This window comes from Zootermopsis nevadensis, unplaced genomic scaffold, assembly GCF_977971745.1.
Source record: "Zootermopsis nevadensis isolate Lab colony 2312 unplaced genomic scaffold, Znev_1.0 Znev_ptg000011l, whole genome shotgun sequence".
Lineage (NCBI taxonomy): Eukaryota > Metazoa > Arthropoda > Insecta > Blattodea > Termopsidae > Zootermopsis > Zootermopsis nevadensis.
Window position 1 is genome coordinate 8916388 of NW_028259143.1, and position 23601 is coordinate 8939988.

The 23601-nt window shown below is 36.9% G+C and overlaps 2 protein-coding genes across 9 annotated transcripts in view; one reads left to right on the forward strand and one right to left on the reverse strand.

Moving 5' to 3' along the window:
• Positions 1-23601, forward strand: part of csul (protein arginine N-methyltransferase 5) — a 546076-nt gene that overhangs the window by 145809 nt on the left and 376666 nt on the right. The gene's annotated exons all lie outside the window — the stretch shown is intronic.
• LOC110836151 (uncharacterized) overlaps positions 1-23601 on the reverse strand; it is a 321064-nt gene that overhangs the window by 32995 nt on the left and 264468 nt on the right. For all 5 annotated transcript variants that reach the window (XM_087347246.1, XM_087347248.1, XM_087347244.1 and 2 more), the window contains one exon: positions 18059-18076. In XM_087347246.1, the coding sequence (XP_087203372.1) occupies positions 18059-18076 (18 nt within the window). The remainder of the gene's footprint in view (positions 1-18058; positions 18077-23601) is intronic.

The following is a 23601-nucleotide window of genomic DNA, read 5'->3' on the forward strand; positions in this document are numbered from 1 at the left end:
CCTTCAACATTTAATTTAGTAAATATTAGACATTGACAAGCAGAATATTAAAAGCTGTAATTTTAACTTCGGTTTTACATGGTTGTAAAACACGACCCTTCACTCTTGAGGACCAGCACTGATTAACAACTACTTGTTAGTACATTAATACCTGAGTTATATTAATTATATTCCTCGCATAGATTTGTAGTGGTCCTTTATTTATACCCGAGCATTCACTGTTCAATGCCATCATCATCTGAGGTTAATTAACCTGGTCCAAGTTGCCACAACTCACGCACCACTGCCTGTTTATTCTGTGGCGTGGTACACTTTTTTTTGTTGAGGGCCGAGTTTAGACTGTGACGCACAAGTTTGGAACGAGGAGTCAGGTGTTTTACAGTGTACTTCGCTCGCCACACCGCTACTCTATTAGACTACGTGTTACCTCATGCCAAATATCCTGACAATTAGAAGTACGAACGTGACTTATCAATTGTAATTTTACTTGACTGTCCAGTCAAAATCCGATAGAGCTAAATTTCAAAATTGGCTTTAGAATTCACGTACAAAATTAATTATTATATTTGTGTTAATAAATAAATTTTACATTTCATAGCTTCATATTACGGAGTTTTGAAAACTGGGCTTCCTTTATTAATGGTCTAACAAGGAGAACATATTTATAAATATCACAGTTTATTGTTATAAATATTGTGTAACAAAAAATGGAATGGTATGTGAACGTGCCACCTGTATGCAGACGTTAATCCTATTCGTTGAATGGTCTAAATCAGTGATATTCAACCTGGGGTAGGCGTACCATCGGGGGTACGTGAAGACATCTTAGGGGGTATGTGAAATTTAAAAAAAAATTATGATAAACACTAAATAATCAGTAATTTATTTAATTTATTTTAGATGTAGATTATATACTATGTATAACTTGAATTATACACCAACAACTTTGGAGGTACAAAGTTGAAGAGAAATTATATCTGGGGGTACGCGAACAAAAAAGGTTGAATACCACTGGTCTAAATGATGAAGGCATGAGGAAGCGAACGGCTGCCAAATGGAGCATTCTGATGAACCACAGATTGGCATTAAGTATGCAACATCGATGATTCATAACATAAAACAAGGTATCCTACGAACGTGTGTCTTGTTGAAACCAGTTCTGTTAGTCATAAAAGCAAAAGCCCTTTTGCGTTTAGCTAGGATATCCATTCGTTTGTACTTCGCGAATAGACCTATAGTCTAATATTTTATGCCTATTATTAGTTAAGCTGTTTTGTAATACATCACAGTTGCCTTTTTTAAAACAAGAGGTCAACTTACTGTGCTTTGGTTTAATAAATTTATGTTAATATTGTCCCCTTCTGTACATAAGAGGTAAATTATGTAAACGCACACCAAAGTTGGAAATCCTGAATATAAATGGAGTGTGAAGCTGTGGGATGGACTCAGAAGGCCATTACAGCCTTGCTCTTAGCAAATTCTGCTTTCTTGATGAGGAGTACACCGATCTTTCCGTGTGCAAAACTACACAAAAGCTGCGGATACATAAACCCAAAGGCCACTGTTGGTAAAACTGAAGACAAATTGAACTTAATGTTCTCGTAACTTCTTCCAGCTTCTGATTCTTTCATTATTCATAAAATTTATACATTTAATCCGGTTATGGCGCCTGCAGTTAATAATATATACTTCCTACATAACCAATGGTCAGCCCAGCCTTGTTTCGTTTCGAAATTTATCTCAACGAGAATAGGTCACTGCCCATTGTATGTATATTTGCTCAAAACAAACTCTTTCTTCTCAAACACGTTACGTCCGATTTTCAAGTGACGAAATACCAAGTGTAACTCGCGTGTTATTCGATATTAATTTCCTAGAGTTTTCGTTGTAAAGTTAATGGAATGGATAATTGTAAAATTATACGGGAAGTTACAGCCCTCGCAAGTTTGTGGCTGTCAGCCCAGAAACAATTTAAGGTTGTTAATTAATTCCGATAAATTTTGAAGCAGAAAATTATTTCTCTGGCAGTGATGCGTGAAAACCAAGCAGGCAGCCCAGATCCTTGAAATGAACCTGCTGTGTTCGAAGGAACATTTGATTTTTATAAATTAAGTTTTTAGTTCTATAGGAAATACAGAAGTTACTGACAAATGATAAGGAAAAGAATAATGGAACTAGCAAATACAGTTGGGGAGCAAAAATTAAAAAAATCGTAAATTAGTACGTAGATGAGGGAGAATGTCTTGGAAATATTGTAAACGGAAGCAAAGAAAATGAGCAAACATAATGAAATTTCGGTATAAAATTCCCATTAGAATTTGAGGGAGGGAAGTTATTGTTTCCTACAGAAACAAACGGGGTGTTATTTGCTGAGTCTGTCGAAAGTTCATGTTTGTTATATCGCATAAAATAAAACAGGCGCTTTACACAACTTAACATCAGGACCGTGTTTCCTTAGTTCTGAATTGTACACTCAAAGATATTTTAGGCCTGTGAAGACGAAGCTAGTTTATAATATTTAAAAATATGTTCCTACCTCAAATAAAACATAACATTTCTCTATAACAAATATCACGTAATTAATGCTATTAAGGAAAATTGTTGTTCGTCACTGTTATTATACCAAAATGCACATTTCCTGATTCGTACTTGATAAAGGTGCATACAATTTCAGGACTTAATAACCTACCCTTGCGTAAAATTAATTCAAGTAAATGTTTGCAGCATCTGGAAATTTTCAGACATGACGTCAAACTTTCTTACCATCGCCATATTTATAATCTGTAACCGAATATAACTATCATTCAAAGGTCGTGGGTGTTAATAATGCATCTAGATTTAAAAAATGTGTGCGTAATTCTAACACGTGTCAAATGAAAAAGTAATTATGAAATTTAGTCATTATATTGTTATTTTACAACAAAGATTCATTGAGGAGGGTCGTAGAAGAGATTTTCTGTCAAGAGAACTGCAATTAATTACACTGGTGATCCTCTACGTTTGCACCATATGTAACATCCAGCTGTCAGTCGAAAAAATTATTTTCACTGATCATGTGCATTTTAATGAAGAAATAAAATTTGCATCTTTTTTCGATACAGGCTAGTCCTTTTAACAGCGCATTAGATCAAAGAAGTTGCAGCGATTGTGGACCTAAAAGTAAACCCTTGACTGAGGCTAGTCCCGAGTTTTAATGAGCATCTTTGTGTACAGAAGGGTTCTCAGAATAAAAAGCTTCTTGATCTTAATGGGCGCAGATCGTTAAGTATTACTTATCGCTGCCAGCACTATCGATATTGATCATTATGTGACTGGATGGAATTACCATCCTTTTGGCGACAAACGAGCATTTATGTCATTTTCCTAATTTGGATTTTTCTAAATTTCCTATAATTGACTTCTTAGTTACGTCTTCTATGTTTTCAATTTCAGCAATCGGGTAGTTTTTTTTATTCTCGTTTGAGTCACTGCGTTGCAACCGTTTGGTCTCCTGAGATCTGGTCCAGGCATCTCAGTCATTTCTAAGACTTAAAATAAGAATTTCTTCTTGACCACAACGCAGAATGGTTATCTTAATACTGAATACTCACTAGCACGGGAAATGGACTGTAAGAAGAGACCAGGGAATTGTACAGGTTAACTATTCAAATTTTTAAAAATGTCAAGAAGACACAAACAATAAATACTGTGAAGATGGCTGTCTTCTAATATGTTGATCAGTCTAGTCTGGTAGATACGGGCCGATATTTCAAAGGAACTTATTGCCTCCATCATCAGGGCGATTACACAGATTACACGGCAGAATATCCCAGCAACGACCATCTTTATACTCGTGGTATTACAACCTTAACTCTCGCCTTATAAATAATATTTAGCACTATTTTACCAGTAATAGCCACAGACCTAGTATACATACTGTTTAATAATACTGGGGTAAATATGTTGTCTGTGGGCCATTTTTTGAAAGACATGCGTTTTTGCGAATCAGATGGGATACAATATATTGCAGTATTTTATACCTCACTACGTAGATTTTTATTTTAGGTGATATACATACTAGTTTAAATTATATTTCCTTGCATTTTATTTGATGTAGCTACATTACATCAGGAACTATTTAAAATAAAAATAGATTTGATGTTACTTTGGCCTCAGGGCTAGTGTGAAAACTAGACTTCACGTGAAACGATCCCATTATGGAATGTTAAGATTTTATATGAAAAATCTGGTGAAACAATTAGTGCTGAAGTAGATTTTATCGAGAACTTTCCGATTACACTTTTCATCGTTTTTATTTTGCCTGTAGAAGACACTTGAACACCAAGTCTGCGTGAAATTCCTCTCGTACGAACGCTGCGTGCGTCCTCCGCGTTGTGAGCACGTGTAAAATAATTATAGATTGTATTTAAAAATAAATACAGAAACATATGAAACCGCTGTGTTATAGTCTGCGACTGTAAGGTTGGTCAGAGAGATTACCTAAGCCTTCATGCTTTATTGATCAATAATGAATAAATACGTGGCATAAATCTATTTCCAATACACATCTGGAGCAGTATGTCTAATTACTAGAGGAGAATGATATTTGATTTGTTTAATACAATATAAAAGCTACCCTAATTGAATTTAATGCATTGCTTCGACACTGCAGACGTTGGTTAAAATGTTGTCGAAACTCAAAATTTGGTATAGTAAAATGGGCATAAGTGTCACTCTTGATTTAAGCAGTTTCTCCGAACAAAATAAAAATCCGCCGTGACGTAGTTCAGGCGGTAGACGCTGGCTTTTCACCGCTGAGACACTGGTTAAATCCGTGATATATCAAATGAGATTTGTAGTGAAGAAAGTAGCACCGGAACAAGTTTGTCTCTGACGTCTTCGTGTAGTCCCTTTTCGGCCACTGTTACATGCTCTTCTATCATGAAACCACAACGTGTGTAAGAGACCAAGCAGTTAATTATTATGCCTTCGGTCCTAAATTAGGGGCTTCATCTCTGAAGAAACAATTGTCTTGTCTCATCATAAATGTAGTTTAGTCGTTCAGTGAAAAATAAAATATAAATCACAACAAAATATTCGTACGTAACATTTCATTAGAAGACCGACACATATTTGAAACTTCATAGTTCCTGTAATATTTGAGGTTTCCATAGAGGTAAGTATGAGGATTTCTGTCTTCTGGGTTGTTGCGCTGTGTAGTATGGTCGATGAATCGCCCTGATGACGGAGGCAGTATGACCTCCGAAACGTTGGTAAACATCGACCATACTACACAACGCAACAACCCAAAAGACAGAAATCTTCATACTTTCTCTTCTCCAGCTTTAAGGAGACAATTTTAAATCTCGGTGGCCTTCAAGAAATAGATCATAGTTAGTCCCTTGATCAGTGTATACCATTACAAAAGTGGAAGAAGAAAAATTACTAGGATCTTTCTTGGAATCGATGCAGTTAAATTTCGTAAAGTCATTGAGACGGTGAAGGGGTTGGTTGCAGTGGGGTGTCGTGATATCGGCACCATCCCCTGGATCTTTAAAGCAAACCGCGGACTTAGTAAGGCTAAATTTCTGTTGGGGAGGTGGGGCGGGATTTTCGCGCTCCGACGAACACCTCGTTTTCTCAGCGATTGAGCTGGTTCCTTGGAGTAGCAAGCAACCAGCAAAGACTTGCTTACTTGCTCCTGGCATGTTGAGATGTTGCACCTTCCACAGCAGCTGACGGTTGCTGTTTCTTGTAAAGAGAAAACAATTTCGAAAAAAACATCGTTTAACAACGGTTCTTCCTTTAATAGGCGCCCTTTTAAATTACAAATTGATTGTCAAGTTCAGTTTTCAATTACATCAGCGAATTTTAAAGTTGAAAACAGTCTATCGTGTATTTTTACTTCGTTATTTTATAGCGATGTAACAAATACAAATGTTACTTTTCGTCGGAGGAGAGTAATGGTAGGAAGGCTTTCAAGAAGAAGCAGAAACTTGATGACATCATTAAAAGTGTAGCAAAATTTAGCATACTTCAGTAAAAATTTATTGTTCATTTAGACAATTATTTCCATTTACATAATGTAATACATAGCGTTAATATTTCTATATGGGCTTAAACTTTGCTTTTGTCAATGAAATTGGATTTTTAATATCAAATTGGTGTGCATTCGTGTTGGGCGTTTGATTTCGGAAGGGAGGTCTGACTTTATCTTCCAAATGACAGATCACCGAGAACCCCAAGAGGGCTTCTGATCGACGTCAGCTGAATTACATGCTGCTTGCGTCACTGGTATGTGTTCCGATAGGCTACCTTTGATCCATATGATTGGGGGTTGACGATTCTGACTCGTACTGTACGAATCGAGATGGGACCGCATTCAGTGTTCATTCTGTATCCCGGAATAACAGGTAGACATCTGGGTTATTATTACTGATTATAAGTGGTTTTTCGATTGCATTCCTTTGTTGATGATTGATTGTTTAAATTATTTGCCTTCTAACAAGGTCTTTGAAAATAGTGGGTTTTGCCGGAATAATATTAATATGTTAAACAGCCTTTCAACAACGCAGTTCGCCAGCAATGGGATTTCTTGTACAGATTTTAGCATTTAAAATGCAATCCAGCAATCACATAACATGGTATAGAGTTGGGAGTCACCCTTGTTGCTAGGCCACTGCTCACCAAGGGACATATGAATATATAGTTATTCGTAATGGGTGTTCTGCAGATAGTTTAGGATCCTTCCTTGCGACATTTCCCAGTGGTTATTCTAAAGCCGACCGTGTCGGGTAGCCTACTAATCAAACAAGGAGTTGGATATACAACCATGGAAATAATGACTTTGTGCGCCACAACTAAGTACCCCGACACGCCTGACTTCGAACTAGTCCCACCCAATGCTTCTCACATAAAACCTGATTTATGATGCCTCTAAAATAGTTCTTCAAGTCTGCAGAGCGATAATCCCATAAGCATAATGTAATCTTTCTAAAGCAGGTTTTTTATAAAACTGGATGGACTCTAGATGGACTCTTCTTTCCGACATTTACGACCTGTGTTGCTTATAGCAACTAGAGTCTGGCGGGGAAGTCCCAATGCGAATCACGTAATGGGCTGGGTACATGTTCCTACCGGGAAGCGTGAATGTCAACTCCAGTGACATGAGTGACAACAGAAGTGACAGGGCGCGCTGCGCTTTGCTGAAAGGAAGGGTTGAGGGGGGTGGGGGGGGGGGGGGGTAGCAGCAAATTCTGCATTACAGTCGACCGATTCACCGTCAGACCTGCTGTCTACTGGTGCTGTACTGTTACATGGACGAAGCCTTACCAGTGTGCTGGAACTCGCTCTGTACTCTGTCAATGCTGTGGATTAGAAGCCAAATACGAGTAGCGGAGTCATCCCCCCCGTTCGGCTAGTGTTCTGCACGCAGCTCAAAATGTAGCAAGATACGAGTCACTGTTTTGCACTTTTTTCTACGATTTTTGGCGCGTGGCATAAACTCAAACCAGACCGAAAATATTGTCAAGTCATATTTTTAAGCAAGTCACAAACGACGGCGTAATTTTAATTCAAGAATTAGATGTGATGTTAATTGTATGCACTATGAATGCCCCAGTAATTACTGAGTAAACACTTTAATTTCAACCTATAACAGACAATTTTTAGTCGTATGAGGTCAAATCCGCTGTGGTATTGGTAAACAAATGAGATGTTCTCTCTCAGTTGAATTTCTACTTAAGCGGTAGGCCTATTTGGTAGAACTTCAGCATCGGTATCCGCTATAAAACATTAAATGGCCCATTGTTCTCGTGCTGCTGGCGGTAGAATAATAGCGGTCTGGCGGAACTAATAACTGAATAACGCTACGCACCAAGTGCGATTGGGGATTCCAGGATGTGACGCCGGTTCTCGTTCTCTGCCCCTCCGTTCTCCCGCCAGCTCCATAAGTACCATATCCATTTTTAAAATTGCACAATTTTCAAATATATATTTTCATCAAAATATTTCTTCTCACCCTAACTACCTAACCCCCTCCTGCCCCCCCCCCCCCGACACCTGCTTGATGACTCGCTTCCCCATCAATTCCTTGTTTCTGATTGGCCACTGCCTCAGTTTTGCCTTTTTCCTTTAACCTCACATCAACCCTACCACGTCCCAGTATCGTCACTTCAGCTCTGAAGATGGAGCCAGTATGTTTTGTCCGAAACGAAGTCATCTTCCGGTGAGTCCATACGGCTTCAAGACCAAGAAGAAAATGTTCATTCTTCTCGCCGTGAAAACTTTAAATTGAACAAAGTTTGGACTGCTTACATGTTCTTGGTAAGAAATCTGAGAAGTGCAATGATAAATAATACGTCTTTGTTTTCTTCATAAAGTATGAACACGGCTAAAGTTTTGAGAATTTTGACAGAAGAATGACAAATTCTGAGCAGTAAGATTTATTTTGTTAGCAGGTTACATGTAGTTCGCAAGACTGAACAAGTAGCACTCGATATTTATTTAGGGATACTGATCAGTATGATTTTGAAATGAAGGTGCTAAATGTGTTCTCGTGACTGAAATTGTTGGGGGTGTGCACAAAGGAAAGGAGAATAGCTGACAGATATAAGGCTGCAAGCATAATTGGCCGGTCATTTTGTGCGCGATCCATTTGAACAGAGCCACTCTGTAACTTCGATTTTCTTGGTACATAAGGATTTATTTTGTGTCGGTTATTTAACGATACCGTGTCATTTGTGACATTATATAGCGTCTTTGTGGCGATTTGGGGATATTTATTTTGATGTGGAAAGGTTTTGGAGTTGTAGTCATCGAAGTGTGCGCAACGAATCAGTTATTTGTTATTGCGTCTTATTTTTAGTTTGTGAGTTCCAGATTTTGATGCGGTCGAGAAACAAGGACCAAAGTAAAATGGACATTGGTCCTGATGTAATGGCAACAAGCATTCGTAAACGGGAATTTGGTTCTTACCCTAACATAACGTAACGAGTCACCATTATAAAGATCGAATTGATGAATACTGTTTAAGTGAATACGTCACGTTATAAAATGCTGTACTAAGGGATCTTCCCTTGCTGACTTAGGTTGCAAACCCCGTCCGAGGAAACTTCCATCCTTCTTTTTCAGTTTTAAATGTTAACAAAATGCATCGTCGTTGAGTAGCTCGCCGGCGTTCTATCTGAGCTTCATTTGTATCGGCCACTCGTCTAGAAATCTGTACCCTTTTTCAGTTTTATTCATTTTTTTCCTGACAAATCCTACCGATATATTTATCGACATTATTTCAGACATTCGTGCTGTTCTAGTCGCCTTTCATTTAACTTATTCTAATTAACACACAGTCACTCCTACCATAATTCGTGCAGCATAATTTCGTTTTAATTATGTTATTGACAGAGCCGCTCACCAGCAGAATTACCTTGTATTACGGCAGTCGCATGATTACGGTTTTATTGCATGGAGAGTTATGAAGTGGTCATTACATTTGTCCAGTCCGAATGAAAACACATATGGGTCAACAGCGTTTTGTAGAACTCCCAAATGTGACATTTTATGGGAATCTGTTCAGTCGTTCTCGAATTCTGACTTGCGCCACGCTGATAAACTGGCAAAGCTGCTTTTATAACGGATTCCTGGACCTGTAAACAAGCCTGAAACATCATTCGCGATAGTCTGTACTCTAGCAGAGATTAGGACCTGTTAATCTCCCGATTACAAGTCATTCGCCTTACTGATTCAGCAAAGCTGTTCTGTCACTTCTGCATAATAATCAGTTTTGGTAATATGTTTTGGAAGTGTCGTAGAAAATGCCTTTGGCATTTGCGTGTGTTTCATTATGAAGTATAACTTATCACAGAATATCATCATCATACGACTTAACGTCTTTAGACCTTAGTGGTCTGTTTCGGCCTCTAGTTGAATGTCGTCTAAAAGTCTTTTAAGATGTCTTCAAGTCTTCTCTTTTTGTCTACTTTGATATTGCGGCATTTTTTAGGATATATTTGGTCACCAATTTTTGATACATGCTGTTTCCATTTGGTTTTGTAATTTTTGATTTTGTCTAAAATTGGCGTAACTTGTAGTTTCTATATTATTTTTTCGTTTTGTTTGCGATCATTAATGTGTATCCAGCTGTTTTCCTGAGAAATTTCATTTCTGATGTGGTTAATTTGGTTACATCCTCTTTTCTTAAAGTCCATATTTCGCTACCGTATATTAGTGTTGGAACTGCCAATGTGTTCCATACCTTCAACTTGGTTGTCTTTCGTACATGATTTAGTTTCAATACAATGTTCGATAAGTGTAATATTTTCATGAATATTGACAGAATGTTTGTATTTTAAACAGTCAATGTACAAAGTAAGTTGTGTTTAATAAATCTAGTAGTTTGAATTACCGCGAACGACTTGTTGCAGACGGAAACCCTTATCTTTATTTACTGTCTCAGTAGGCCATTTCCTTACTGACAATATGACAATGAAAATCGCAGTAAAGCAGCCAGTTTCTGAATGTGATTGGGAAATCTGTAAAATTCATACACTTCACCGCTACGCTATTTCGCATGATTAAATTTCTTGCATAACATTTTATGTCATGGCATAGGGCGTTTTGATCCCTTTTTCAACCAACAAGGTTTAAAGAATAAAAAAGACATGCTATAGTTTCCTTAGTTCTGCATTTGAGCCAAAATTACTTCACAACATTTGAATTGTGGGTCGTTTTCATCCCATCCTTTCAAAGAGAGCCCAGCAAGCTTCTAACAGCGAATAAAATTACAATATTTCTTCTTCATCGCTCCATTTATTCTTACACATGGACAAGTAATGGGCTATTATTACTGTAAAGTTCAATATTTGTTATCCACTCCAAGTGCCCACTAGTTCGTCATATATCACACAAAGCTTAAATATAAACACTCAGCATGACACATTTATAGGGTAGGCGGAGTAGCTAGGGTATGCTATATCGATAAAAGTGTTTTCATTTCTTTTTAAAAAGCATGCGATGGGGGGGAGGGGGGGGGTTGCTCGTCATTCAAAAAGTTCTTTTGCTTGGTATTGATCCCAAATTTAATCTTTCGATCTTTGTTGTCGGCACCGTTAAATAAATTTTACGTTTCGTCCTTCTGTCAGAAGTCTTAGGAAGCCTCGCAACTAATAGTACAGTCCTGTGGTAATGCTTTAATTCGGATATTCTCTTACACTGCTGTACTTTATCCCTTGCCGTACTTAACACGATTCCATTTTTAACATCGTAAAAACACACTTTGAAATAGAAAATCTCTCTTAATAAATTAATTCCTTGACAAAAATATCGTGATGTGCTTCGTCTATCTAATTGTTACCATGTAAAATACCGCACCATGACACTCGTCTAAGGAAAGTGTGGTGAATGACAGCTACTTCATGTGATTTGTAAGTCTTTGTCGAGTCTCTGTAAGATGGAGTTATTGTCAGATATCAGATACTGTTCCAGACACCAGCTTCTGAAACGTCTGTCGCTAGAACCGTAGTTTACTTGATTTAAGAGTTGTGAGCTTTCTACAGAAGCAGGTGGGTAGTCTACTTGAATTACTCCTTTAACCTAGTCTCATGTAGAGGACTATTACCGTACAGAATTATCTAGTGTAATTACATGGTCTCATTAATGCTTGTCGTGTTTTGCTAGAACAAGCGCTCCAAGCGTCACGATCTGGAATCCCATTCAAGGCGTCTGTATCTTTGGGCGTTCCTTTATCACGGCTTAATAAATAACAAGTTCACTTAACCGGTTTCTCTGTGCAAATACCAAAGGAGATATTTACAAAAATGTTTTAATTTCACCGCGTTGAAAGGTAACAAACGAAAAGGGAAATAAGTACTTCAGAGTCCTGATAATTTTGTATTCTCTGGAGACATTTAAAATGGTTGATTATACTGACAATGTTAAGCAATCTATAAGCGTTCTGTACACACTACTATAATAACTGCCCAGTGATATTAAAATTGACGGGTTGTCGTACTGGCAAATATTTTGTATTTTTCTTTCTTCTTGTCAGTATAATGACAAGCAGTTGCCCGAAGACGGTAGTGAATCAAATCCAAATTACTCGTGATGTGTTTAGTACATTTGAATATATACATTAATGGATCAGCCCTATAGACACGCTTTACGCAAGTTAATGATGGAATTTTGTAAGAGGATTGATAAAAACAGATTTTTATTTTACATTGTACTTTTGTTTATTTGATTCGCAAAGTCTTTACACGTGGTACTGTTGGTTTTATTCATTTCGGTAAGTTTTTGTAACGGCGTTACGCAACTTAAATTTGTGAGCCATTCACAGCTCGGCACACATCTTCATGATACTCATTTTCTTGATAGTCAACACGAAACAACACTGCAAATACAAACTCTGATTTTTTTAAAACCGTATGAGTATATGATTGAGTTAAGATGTGTCTAAAACAGTATATCGTAATGGCGAATTTATGGCAAAGTCATGAAACCCCACCATTCATTAGTGTAAAATCTATTTGTCCACGTATTGTGTTTCTTAATATTCGTAATTTATTAATTTGCGTCTTTATCACCAGGTCGCTAAGTGGTAGTTGATATTAAAAAAATAGTTCGAAATTTTAAAAAATACGTAATTTAACAAGACTGGAGAGGTGAAATACACACGCGCAGTTTTTGCAGATTACGAATTATTAATAAAAAGTCATGCCAGTTCTCAATTTAAGAACTTTAGTTTGCAAATGATGACTTCTTTAAGTACAACACATAAATACGAATAGGTTATGAGGCACGTATTTTGCATTACACGAAGTATTATTGTTTTAAAGTTTTGTATTTTCGGAAATCTCCAACCTTACGCGATTTCATGATCTTGATGCAAATGGGTGTTAATGTCGATCCCACTTCAGAAGTTTGTTCGTCCGTCATGTTGGTATTACCGATTGCAGGAAATTGAAGAGTATGATTTTATGGTAGTCGGCAAAAGGCATAAAATCCGTACCAAAATTCATCCAAATCCGTCCGCTGGTTCTCGAGTTAAATCATGAGCAAGCCAGACAGAGAGACAAATAAGACCATCCCGTTTTCCTTTTATTTCACTCACATCGCCTACAAACGCATTATAAAGGATGGATTTGAGAACCAGTTAAATTTGTCAGCTGCTAACTTTAACAAAAATCTTGTTCATTGCCTGTGTTCTGATAGCCTGCTAACAACCTGAGATACTGTATTTGTGATGGGCAGAGAAAGCTATGACTGGGACGAGTAAAGAGATTCCGTTTTGTTGTGATAAGTAACGTCACAATCTACTCAAGTGCTCTACTGGCAGCCTTGTTATTTTACATCCTCTGCTTGATAAACTCGAAGTGGCGTTAATAAACTCATACAGCAGTTCATTTCCTGCAAGAATGGCCCTTCCAAGTACTGCAGTGCGGCAGGCTAATCGGCTACGTGATGAGGCGGAAATGCAATACATGGCGGCCCTCAGCGCGATTAAAGCAGGAACTGCCATAAAAAGCGAGCGATACATGAGTGACGAGAAACAATTAGCGTATTCGTAAATGACAGTGCAGGAATTACGCTGGCGACCGAGTGAGATTCCTGAATCGTAAAATCCCGAGGCGTTGTGTGGTATTTTCGCTTTAACCCCCATCCCTAAGTGACGCGAGGGTGGAACATCACTGAAAAGACGATAGACTAAAGTTTAAACACTCGGACAGCCAGGTTTGAGTGTTACTGTGCCCACTACAAATCATACCTTTCGAACTTCCTAATCTCCAAGACGACGAACGTAATATTGTCGATTTTGGTCTTCTGGATTGTGAAGCCGCGCGGACTTGTACGTAGGTACGAACGTTGCGGAATAACATACGACCTCGATATTCAGAGCTGGAAATGCTGAAGATGGAGCAGATTGTTTATCGAAACACCTGTTTGACTTAATGTCTAAATAAACTTTATTCGATTTAGATCGAGTTTCTAACAGATTTTATTAAACGATTATTGCATTGTACTTGGTATTATTACCATGTGTGACAGTCTGAGAAAGTATCTTCTCCATGGAGTTCAGAAACATTTTTGGAAGAGGTGATAAGTTGATTTTGAGCTTCATGTAAAGTAACAGACACATTGAACAGGTGTGAACAAAAATTAAATTCATCAGACAAATTTGCTGTAGACATTCATTAACCAAATTTAGTTCAATTTGTTCAGTAGTTTCAAGAATGAACTATACGTTTAGAGCTAAAATTTACCGTTGTGCGTTTATTTTGTTCACTTTATTGAAAACTCATAATATGCATAATTTAATGAATTATTGAGTAGCATTCAATACAGCATTAACTTCGGCCGAGTCTGTAAGGACTGAGGAGAAATTTCCGGCGAAGGTAGAATCGTATATTGTGAAGCTTGAACAAATACGCGAACTGACGATACTTGAGAGACTTTGTTCATCATAAATCCTCTTGTTTTAAATTCTCGATAAACTGAAAAGTGTTCTAGGGATATCAGAGCATACAGTGCACGAACGAATATAAGCTGAAGCCCTACGTTTTAATATTCGGTTCAGCGGTTTTCAAGAAGTTTTGAACAATGCACAAGAAATGGATGCTTCCCTTTGTGTTGGTGACTTTTTTTTTCAAGTATGAACATTCTAACACGACTACGCGTATCACCACGCACAAAACCGCTCATTCTCTTCAGCTGAATGAAAATTTCTGTTCCATTTCAAAACATCTTCTTTTGTAATATAACAGCGTTGGAAATTAAACAGCAGGCATCTCGTCATATTGCTTCAATAATTAAACCACGTCTCAGTCTCTTACACAACACTTGCTTTTCAAGAGACAGTCCTAACCCATCCACTTTACAACAGATTGAAGAGGTAATGAAGTGTAAACATCTTTCTTGGTTCCAACGTACAGTTCATAGGAAGTAAGATAAGTTGTACTCCAAGTCTGAAAATGCGATGTATAGACCTACGTATGTGTGCCCGAGTCTCCTCCACGGTGCATCGAATGTCGGCGAACAATTAAAGTCTATTACATTATGTATATGGTAACTAGCTTTAGGCTAAGCGATCTGTCTTCTGTTCCCAGCAAGGGCAATGATTTCTTGACAGAACGAAAATTGTTTTGGAATTCATTGCACCAGCCTTACTGTACATGAGTTTAAATATTCTGAATACTTTATACAGTTTTTAATATTGAAAGAAAGTAAATTATTATTTACACGTGTCTGTTGCACTTTTAGTTTCTTAATTAAATAATGCAGCATGAAAGAAGGTTCAAAGAGTAAGGCATAATTTATTTTACACAAAATTTTCCTTTTTAAAAGTACAATCCGTTGCTTACTTTTCTATCTGCACGATGTGGTTTAATTAATATACTTTATACACAAAAGAAGCTTGTGTATTTCATACGAAAAAGGAATTCTTTTAATAAAGAAAATTTTGTTTTAAGAGCTTTGTTCACTGTTAAACATTTCGCTACCCAAACACAGGCGCAGACAAAAGCTATAAATTATTATACAACCATAATATTAAATATAGGAAGCTCGCGTGTTATTTTAAAAATTAAACAGTTCGTGTATCAAAGCAAGGAGTTGTAGATATATCGAAAACGGGGACAAGTGAAATAAATAAGCCTACATGAGTTTCACGTAAATAGTAAATGTCTATTTATAGTAAATCTTTCGTTACGATGGACAAATATTTGCTGTTTTGAGAATCAAGTCTGAAAATATTTTCTGATAATTTCTTCAAAACTGGCTCTAATGCAGCTTCTTAAAGAACTTTTTTGTGGTTAATGTCATAACGTTTGTAAGAGCAAACAGATCCCTTAAATCGTAATTTTGTAAACTAAATTAATATAACTTTTATGGTCGATGAAAGGGCTGCCTAAATACTTCCGCAAAATTGTCAAGGATTATGATTAGGACTGTTTTGTGGGGCATCGCACCGTGCAGTTTGGCAGAAATTGACGGATGTTTCAGAGATGATTACTGCCTCCATCATTAGGGCGATGATAATGATGCTTGGGGCTTTAACCATGACGAAGGAAGCAACTCTGCTTGTTAGAAGATTTGAGTTCGGTCCTCGACAGAGGCAGAGGATTCTCTTCTAGCCTCTGAGTCCACACCGGCTCTGGGGCTCATCCAGCGTCTTCTCCAATGGGTATCTGGTTCCTTTCCCGGGGGTAAAGCCCGGCCGGGGCGTGATGCTGACCACTCACCTCCTTCTAGTGCCGAGGTTGAAAATGAGTATGAGCTATACCTCCTTTTCCTTAAGTGCCAACATAGACATGTAACGGGATGGCTTCACTTTACTCATTAAAAGGTTCTTGAAAAGAACTTGTTACCACAGTTTAAACACGCGTATTTTATAAATGTGCAAATATAAATGCAGTCATCTTTATAATTGAAGTAACTGTTTAAATAAGTAGAAATTATTGCGTTTTGTTGTATTCAAGTGCCGAGGTTAGGATTGTGACGATATATGTCGGGCAAATAAATGTCACGTGGAGGTATCTTGAATAGCTTTAATTATTAATATTGCATTTTCACCGGGGTGTGCGTAACGTTGATTTTGCAGCCTGTGTAACTCTTTGCTTAAATTCATATTTGAGTCACGGATGAATCGTATTCCACTTAGCGTAGTTCTTGCAGTATGAAGCAAACTATCCTCAGACATGCTTGCACGCCCTTTCCAAAGTCAATTTGAGGTTAAGAGCTCGCAAACGCCGAGAAAATTCAATTAACTTTAATGGTGGGATCAACCATTCTTGAGAGCAGCAGGAAGTATTGGAGTCCTGGCTAATATAAGAAGAGGAGCGAGTAGCTTCATTGTTTGAATAATGGAATGAGCTTTACTGTCGGATGAATTATAGGCTGGTGACGGCTAAATGACAAAATAATCTTTAAGAATTCATTTAATCATATTATAAGTGTGTATATACACAAATTACGTGATTCGGTTTGTGTGTTATTGAATGCATGTCCTGTTTAAATGTTACGACAGTAACCAATGATTTTAATTCATTAATATGGTACCCTTATTAGCCACAAGTCACCGTCTGCTGTTCACGACCTGTCATAAATTTATTTTCTTATTATCCTTAGCAGCTAGCCGACAGATGTTTGGTCTAGTCGGATGGAGAGATTCTTCTCTTTGCTACCACATATGGAGTCCCTCTCAGCTTCCATTCACCGGTTACCGGGGACTCATTCCTTGCAGGCAAATTAACCTGAGCTCATTGGCATTAACTAAGTAACAATAGGCTACGCCATTTAAAACGCACGCCATCACAAATCACGTGCTATGGTATATAAATGAAATCTGTAGCAGGTTCACCCCTTTGTATTATAATAGATTCTCCCAATCTTACCCTTGACACTCGAGTTAAGATCACCGTTATTGCTAGGCCTCTGCTCAATCCAGTTGCGCAGACGCTGTATGGGTGCGAACATGACGTATTCACGATTAGAACGTGTGTTATTCCTCCAGCACTTGTCACAGACCAACATTTCTTGTGCCCCAAAATGTTGTCGCTATTCTGCGCTATCTTATTTTATTTTTGTCAGGCGACGTGTTGCTGATTGCTTCACAAACAGCGGCAAACGATTTCGATGCGAAGTAATATTCATCAAAAGACAAAATAGTCGAAATTGCGATTGTGCTGATTTGAATCTGTGCATCAGCTGCAACACGGGATATGCTACAAGAATTCAATATTGTTGTGGTTTTAGTCATTTTATGTATAAAGGTGTTCATATGACGTAGTTACGGTTGCATTTTAAAGGGGAAATTCTGTACATCGTGAGACAAATAGGGAAATGGTCCTCGAAAAACGTGCAACTGGTTTACAAGTCCGTGAATCAGAAAATTCTGAGAAGTGTAGCAGTGAGGAATAGTTTGCGGAAGTATTAAAGCCCCCAAGGACTCAGTCCTTTTGCTGTGCTTTGGTAGGGATTGTACATTAATAGGATATGAAATTGTTACTAGCATCGCTTATGAAGTCTGGGTAATTCTGCAGGCCGGAGTCGATGCAACTTTGTTCGAAGTATGTTGTGTTTTACTTACCTGTCGTAGTAGTAGTCCCTGAAACAAGAGAAAGAATTTTATTAAAGTAGACTGATTTGGTTGCAAGCATTATAAATTCGTCAATTGTTCATTATCGACTCTTTGCAAATAAGAACTTATGCCCAGTCTTAACAAATCTCTTTAAATAGTAATTATTTAGTTCTTAGACAAAATACGTTTTCATCATTGAATAAAGTACTTGGTAGCATTGACTGTAACTGTTAAATTTGTTAAAATATTTATCTGCTTTTGTTACTTAGGAACATTTATGGAATAAAATATCACTTGACAAAGCAAGAAATTAATGTTTGGCTGAAATAGGTTTCAGAAATTCATTCTACCTTCACCAAAGTGTGAAGGGCTTGAGTGTATAAATTTACAATTCAGTATATCTGAAACAAAAAGGTGCTGTCAAGTTTTGTTATAGAATGTACTACTTTTAATGGCCTGAAAATCAACAGAGCTTGGGATTTTCGAAACACGTCGACTGATGTTATATAATCACAATGTGAATTTATTATGTGAAAACATAAATATGGCTAGGACGAACACTAGAACGTACTAGAAGCTAGCAAGTAGACTGTTCAGAAATGAAACTATGGGCAAATAATTATTGAGGCTACTGTTTCCATACACTTAAAATTTACATGTAAATGTATTACTGACTATACATGTATAATTACACATAATGATTCATCGTGGTGGATATAAGAGAACATTGTAAATGCAGGCTTGGATTTTTATCTTCTCGTGCCCTGTGTAATAAACTATATTGTAGAGTGAGTTATAGAATATATTGACGTGACGTGCAAGTGTGTCGCATATGACATGCAGGGCCATTAAAAATGCATACAGAAATTTCGGCTATAGGGTTCAGGAGAAGATAGGCCTAGGTAAACATACGTAGATGAAAGAATAATATTATAAGCCTAAGGAATCTCAGAGAAATATGTTTTTTGTCGGACTTAATTAATTTGGTTGAGGACAGGATCCAGTAGAACGCACAAATAGTGAATATTTTTGGTCGTTCGGGAACATAACCCCAATTTATAACATCGTACTTATGGGAAACAGCGACTGGCTTTACGAACTCTATCCAGGAACGTAACTTAAGAGCTGGAATACGTAGCCTGTATGCTCATCTTGTGTTTTCTCCCTTTAACCTATTGCGCCGGCTGAGAATAAAGATAAATATTGGACAAGAAGTGATTTCCCATGGTGATGAACGTATTTGAGGCACGTGCTGTCAGAAATGTCTCCGAGCATGTCGGCGAACCAGAAAGAACATTTCAATGCAACTTGTCGGAGACGCGGGTGGACTAGGCTATTCAACAAATGACGATATAGTTCCGTATGCATCGGGACTGCCAAGAATAATCAAATAGTCAGTTATTGAATAGTTATTCTCATTCGTTTATTTATTTGCAATGAAGCGCTACCAAACGGAATATTATTGAAGCCTCAGGTATAAAAATATAGCTAATAAATAAAGGCGGTCGTAAACACTCCCACCCCCTTTGTTATGTAAATTATTTGGACATGCCCCATAAAATGCTCCTCTATTTCAACTATAGTTAAATAGACGTACAGTATTAGAGAAATATTTAGCCTAGCACAAAAACTTAAACATTTGTGGATGTACGATTTTACCGACTGATTTCTAGAAGAACCTTAGGTACTTCACTGTTAATCTTCTTTTATTCTTGTTTGTCGGTTTCAATTTTCATAGGTGAAATTAACTTATAGATTTGTCTTTGTACGAGTAGTTGGTAGAACTGATCATACGTCTGTATTTGTGAGACAGTTAAAAATCACCCTCTGGCAGTTACTTAACCTCCGTTGTTCTTGCTTTGAAAAGTAACAGCAAAGGTCGTAGGGTGTATTCCAGACTACTCGTAATTTGAGAATGTCGATACTAACACTAATATCGATTGCTTGGTTTAATGTCCTTACGAACATTTATGTATTATGCAGGGGTTGTGAGGTAAACTGGTTCAGATTCACAGCGAAAGATATAGGAAATCAGTAGCTTACAGTAGACTTTAAGTAGTGGTAAAGTTTCCGAGTTGTCATATTGCTGAGTTGATTACGATATAAATGTGTTACCTTGAACAGATTTAGTGAAAAGGTCATGATGAATAATTTTAAAGAATAAATGTGAGAGGGGGCGAATATTGGTAGTCTTTCTATACTGGCATATCAAGAGGGAGAGGGAATTTAATTATTTGCATAATAGGGTATTGTATGGAAGGAATTTTTTTCAATGAAATACATATTTTAGATTTAATGCCATGGATTTTCTCTTTGTGCTAAATTGTTATGACCGTGGTAGAGTGAAAAGCATCGGTTATAAAACTGTTACTTTTGGTCGGAAGATTTGCCTTCACAATATTTGGCTGAGCTGTGCGTACGCTTTTCAAAATAACGTCTACTGAGGTCCGTCTTGGGATACATTCACACGGTGTGATAAAATATAAATGCAAATGTGAACGTTTCCCTTTTGTGTTATTTTCAAGGCATGAACAGTTTTGCGATATTCAGGATAAAGATTACGCAAGCTTCCCTTCGAATCTCCCGCTAATTTATGCACACGTTGTTCATAGATGTTGCAAATGGACTTTACTGTGGATTAGACAAACTCATCCGAGCCTACAGAATACTAGCATTTTCAGTTACAAGTGTTTTCTTTTAACTTTCTGTCCATAAGTATATATTAAATTTTGTCCGTCTAATCACAATAATTCTTATTAAATATTAAAATATTACAATAATTAACATTTAAAATATTTAAAATATTAAATGATGTTCGTTATCGAAATAATCGATTTACATTAGACCATCATTTTTCATGTTTCACGACATGTTTCAGTTCCTAAAAGAACCATCCTCAGGCGTATATAATTATATAAAGCTTCAAAACGATAAATAATTCAAATACAATTTTCATACATTATGCTAGCGTACATTTTTATCAGATTTTTACCAGATATCAAACGATGTTCTTTTTCAGATTTTTATTCTATTTTTAATAACACACTCGATGTTGTTCTGTATATATACATCATGCTCAATGTGACTTTAGTGTGGGTGAACGTTTTGTTGTTTTTGTATCAGTCTGTAATGTAAATAACATAAAGGTTAAATGAATATTAGTAAAATAGGAAACAAAGTAATATATATTGAGGATAATTTTTGAAACATACCAGAAATGTTGTAGAGGAGTTACATCTGTCTGGAAGTATTGCCGTGTTTTGACTGAACTGTGTTCGTTGTGGATTGCGGTTGTCTTGTAGGGATGGCAAGTGAAAGGAGGTTGTTGGAGGTGGGGTTAATTATTTGAAGGGAGTTGAAGATGGGATTATTGAGATAAATATTATTGTCATTCAAGCAAACATTTTCTTTGAATGCTTGTTGTATATGATATTTTTCATTTGTGTCTCTGTGTTTCTTATTGTATACTATTTTTAAGATGTCCATTGTGTCTGTTATCATGCTATATGCATGTCCAGTGTTTAGGATGTGTTTTGCATATGCTGAATTATCCTTATTATGTTTTATTGCTGCAATGTGTTCTTTATACCTATTTGTGAATGTACGTCCAGTTTGACCAATATAAGTTAATGGGCATTCTTTACATTTTAGTCTGTATATTCCTGGTAAATTGTATTTGTTATTTATGTCTATTGGTGGTTTTTGTTTAAGGAAGTTTTTTATTGTGTTATTTGTTTTGAAGGCTATTTTTAATTTGTCTGTCCATAAGCATAATAAGCGTTTGTCGAGTTTTCTCATAGTAATGCCAAAGACTTCTGTGAAAATTTGTTATGTTGCGGCTGTCGTAATTATTTTAGATTACTTTATCATGATAAATTTTGCTCGGCGGAACTCAACATTCTCACATCCTATCGTTCGCTAGGATTTTATACTATTTATTCGCCTTGAGAATTTCGCATCTTACATAATTATCATACCAATGTCAACACAACACGTACACCTTATTTTCTGTTAGATTGAGACATTTCGGGAAAATTACTTGAATCTGAAAATTCCCATCATTGTAGAGTGGTAATAAATTGATTTTTTTCGTCCTGCGTCATATTTTCGCGTGTAAGCTGCCAATTGTACGGAACTGCCTCACAGACTTGTATGCTGGTAAGTTTCAGAACGTAGGGAACAAGCCACTCAACAGATTGCTTCTCTCTCTCTCTCTCCTCTGTTTAAATGCAAGTCGAGCGACCTCGTCAACAAATATGACCCTTGATAATCACAATTAGTGCTTCATGACATCACTTTATCATAATCCCTCCTATGTTGCTGCTGGTGTGGATGTATCTTATATCATGCCTTAACTCACTACAAAGCGATTAACTGCTGTTTGTGATCATTGGACATAGAACTTCCAGCCCTACCATGCATTTTCCAGGAGGTTTGTCTTTAGCTGTTTTGATACACAGGGTGGATGGAGATTTATCGTTTATTCACTCTCATGTTTTGTGAAAACGTGAATATTTGATGCAGTGTTCCATTGACTATTCAGTTGAAAAATAATTAACCTCGAAGTTTATCAGATATATCGAACTACTCTTCCACGCGGAAGGAGTTGAACGCTTGAGGCTTTGTGTAACGTGAATGTGGCTCATGGAACGCATCCTTACCGCGTTCTTGGGTTTGGAACGGGTGTAATGTTTAATGAAAAATAAAATACTCTTAGATTTCTAGTCTGTGTTATGTAAAAGTGTATTTAAATGTCACTTTCATACTACAAAATTACAAGTCACAAACTAACTGAGCATTTTTAAAACTGAGCGTTTGTGTGACTTTACAAAATGAGATAAGTGGAGCTCTGACGACTTAATGAAAAGCTGTAGTTTACAGTCTTATTTACACACAAGACGTCTCATCTTACACAGCTTGGGTAAAACATTGCTGAAGAACAAAATGTCTTATTTATTTATTTATTTATTTATTTATATGTACGCTACACGTTTTGAGATAAGTGGCGTTCCAACATAATATATCTTTGTCGGCATGCAAATTAGATATTTGAAACAGTAGAATGAGTTATTTAATTTAAAACCCAATTATATCCATTAAAATGCGTTCGCCTTTAGTGGCCCTCTTTTGACAGAACCCAAAGGTTAATCGATGATGCAAGACATCCCATTTATTGAGCATATACCGACCAAGTTCAGTCCAGTTTATATCCTTGTTGCCTCTTTCCTTATAATCCATTCCATCTGTGTCTACTTCTCCCAAGGTGTCTCTTTCAGAGGGTTTTCCAACCAGTATCTGAAATATACGCCCCGTTTCCTCTTTGTGTTGTGTATTTCTCAGCCAACTTTTTTTACTTATTTTGAAATTTACCTGATAATGAAAGGTCAATCAATCAAAAGCAGAGTCAAAAAGCTTGTTGACTACATATTTTATTAAAGAAATTTATTAGTGTGTGGACTTCTCCTGTAATGCTCTTTTGTGGCAGCATTTTATTATACTGGCATGGCGGTTCAGAAAGGTGCCCGCGATTTTAACCTTGCAGCCCGCGAGTC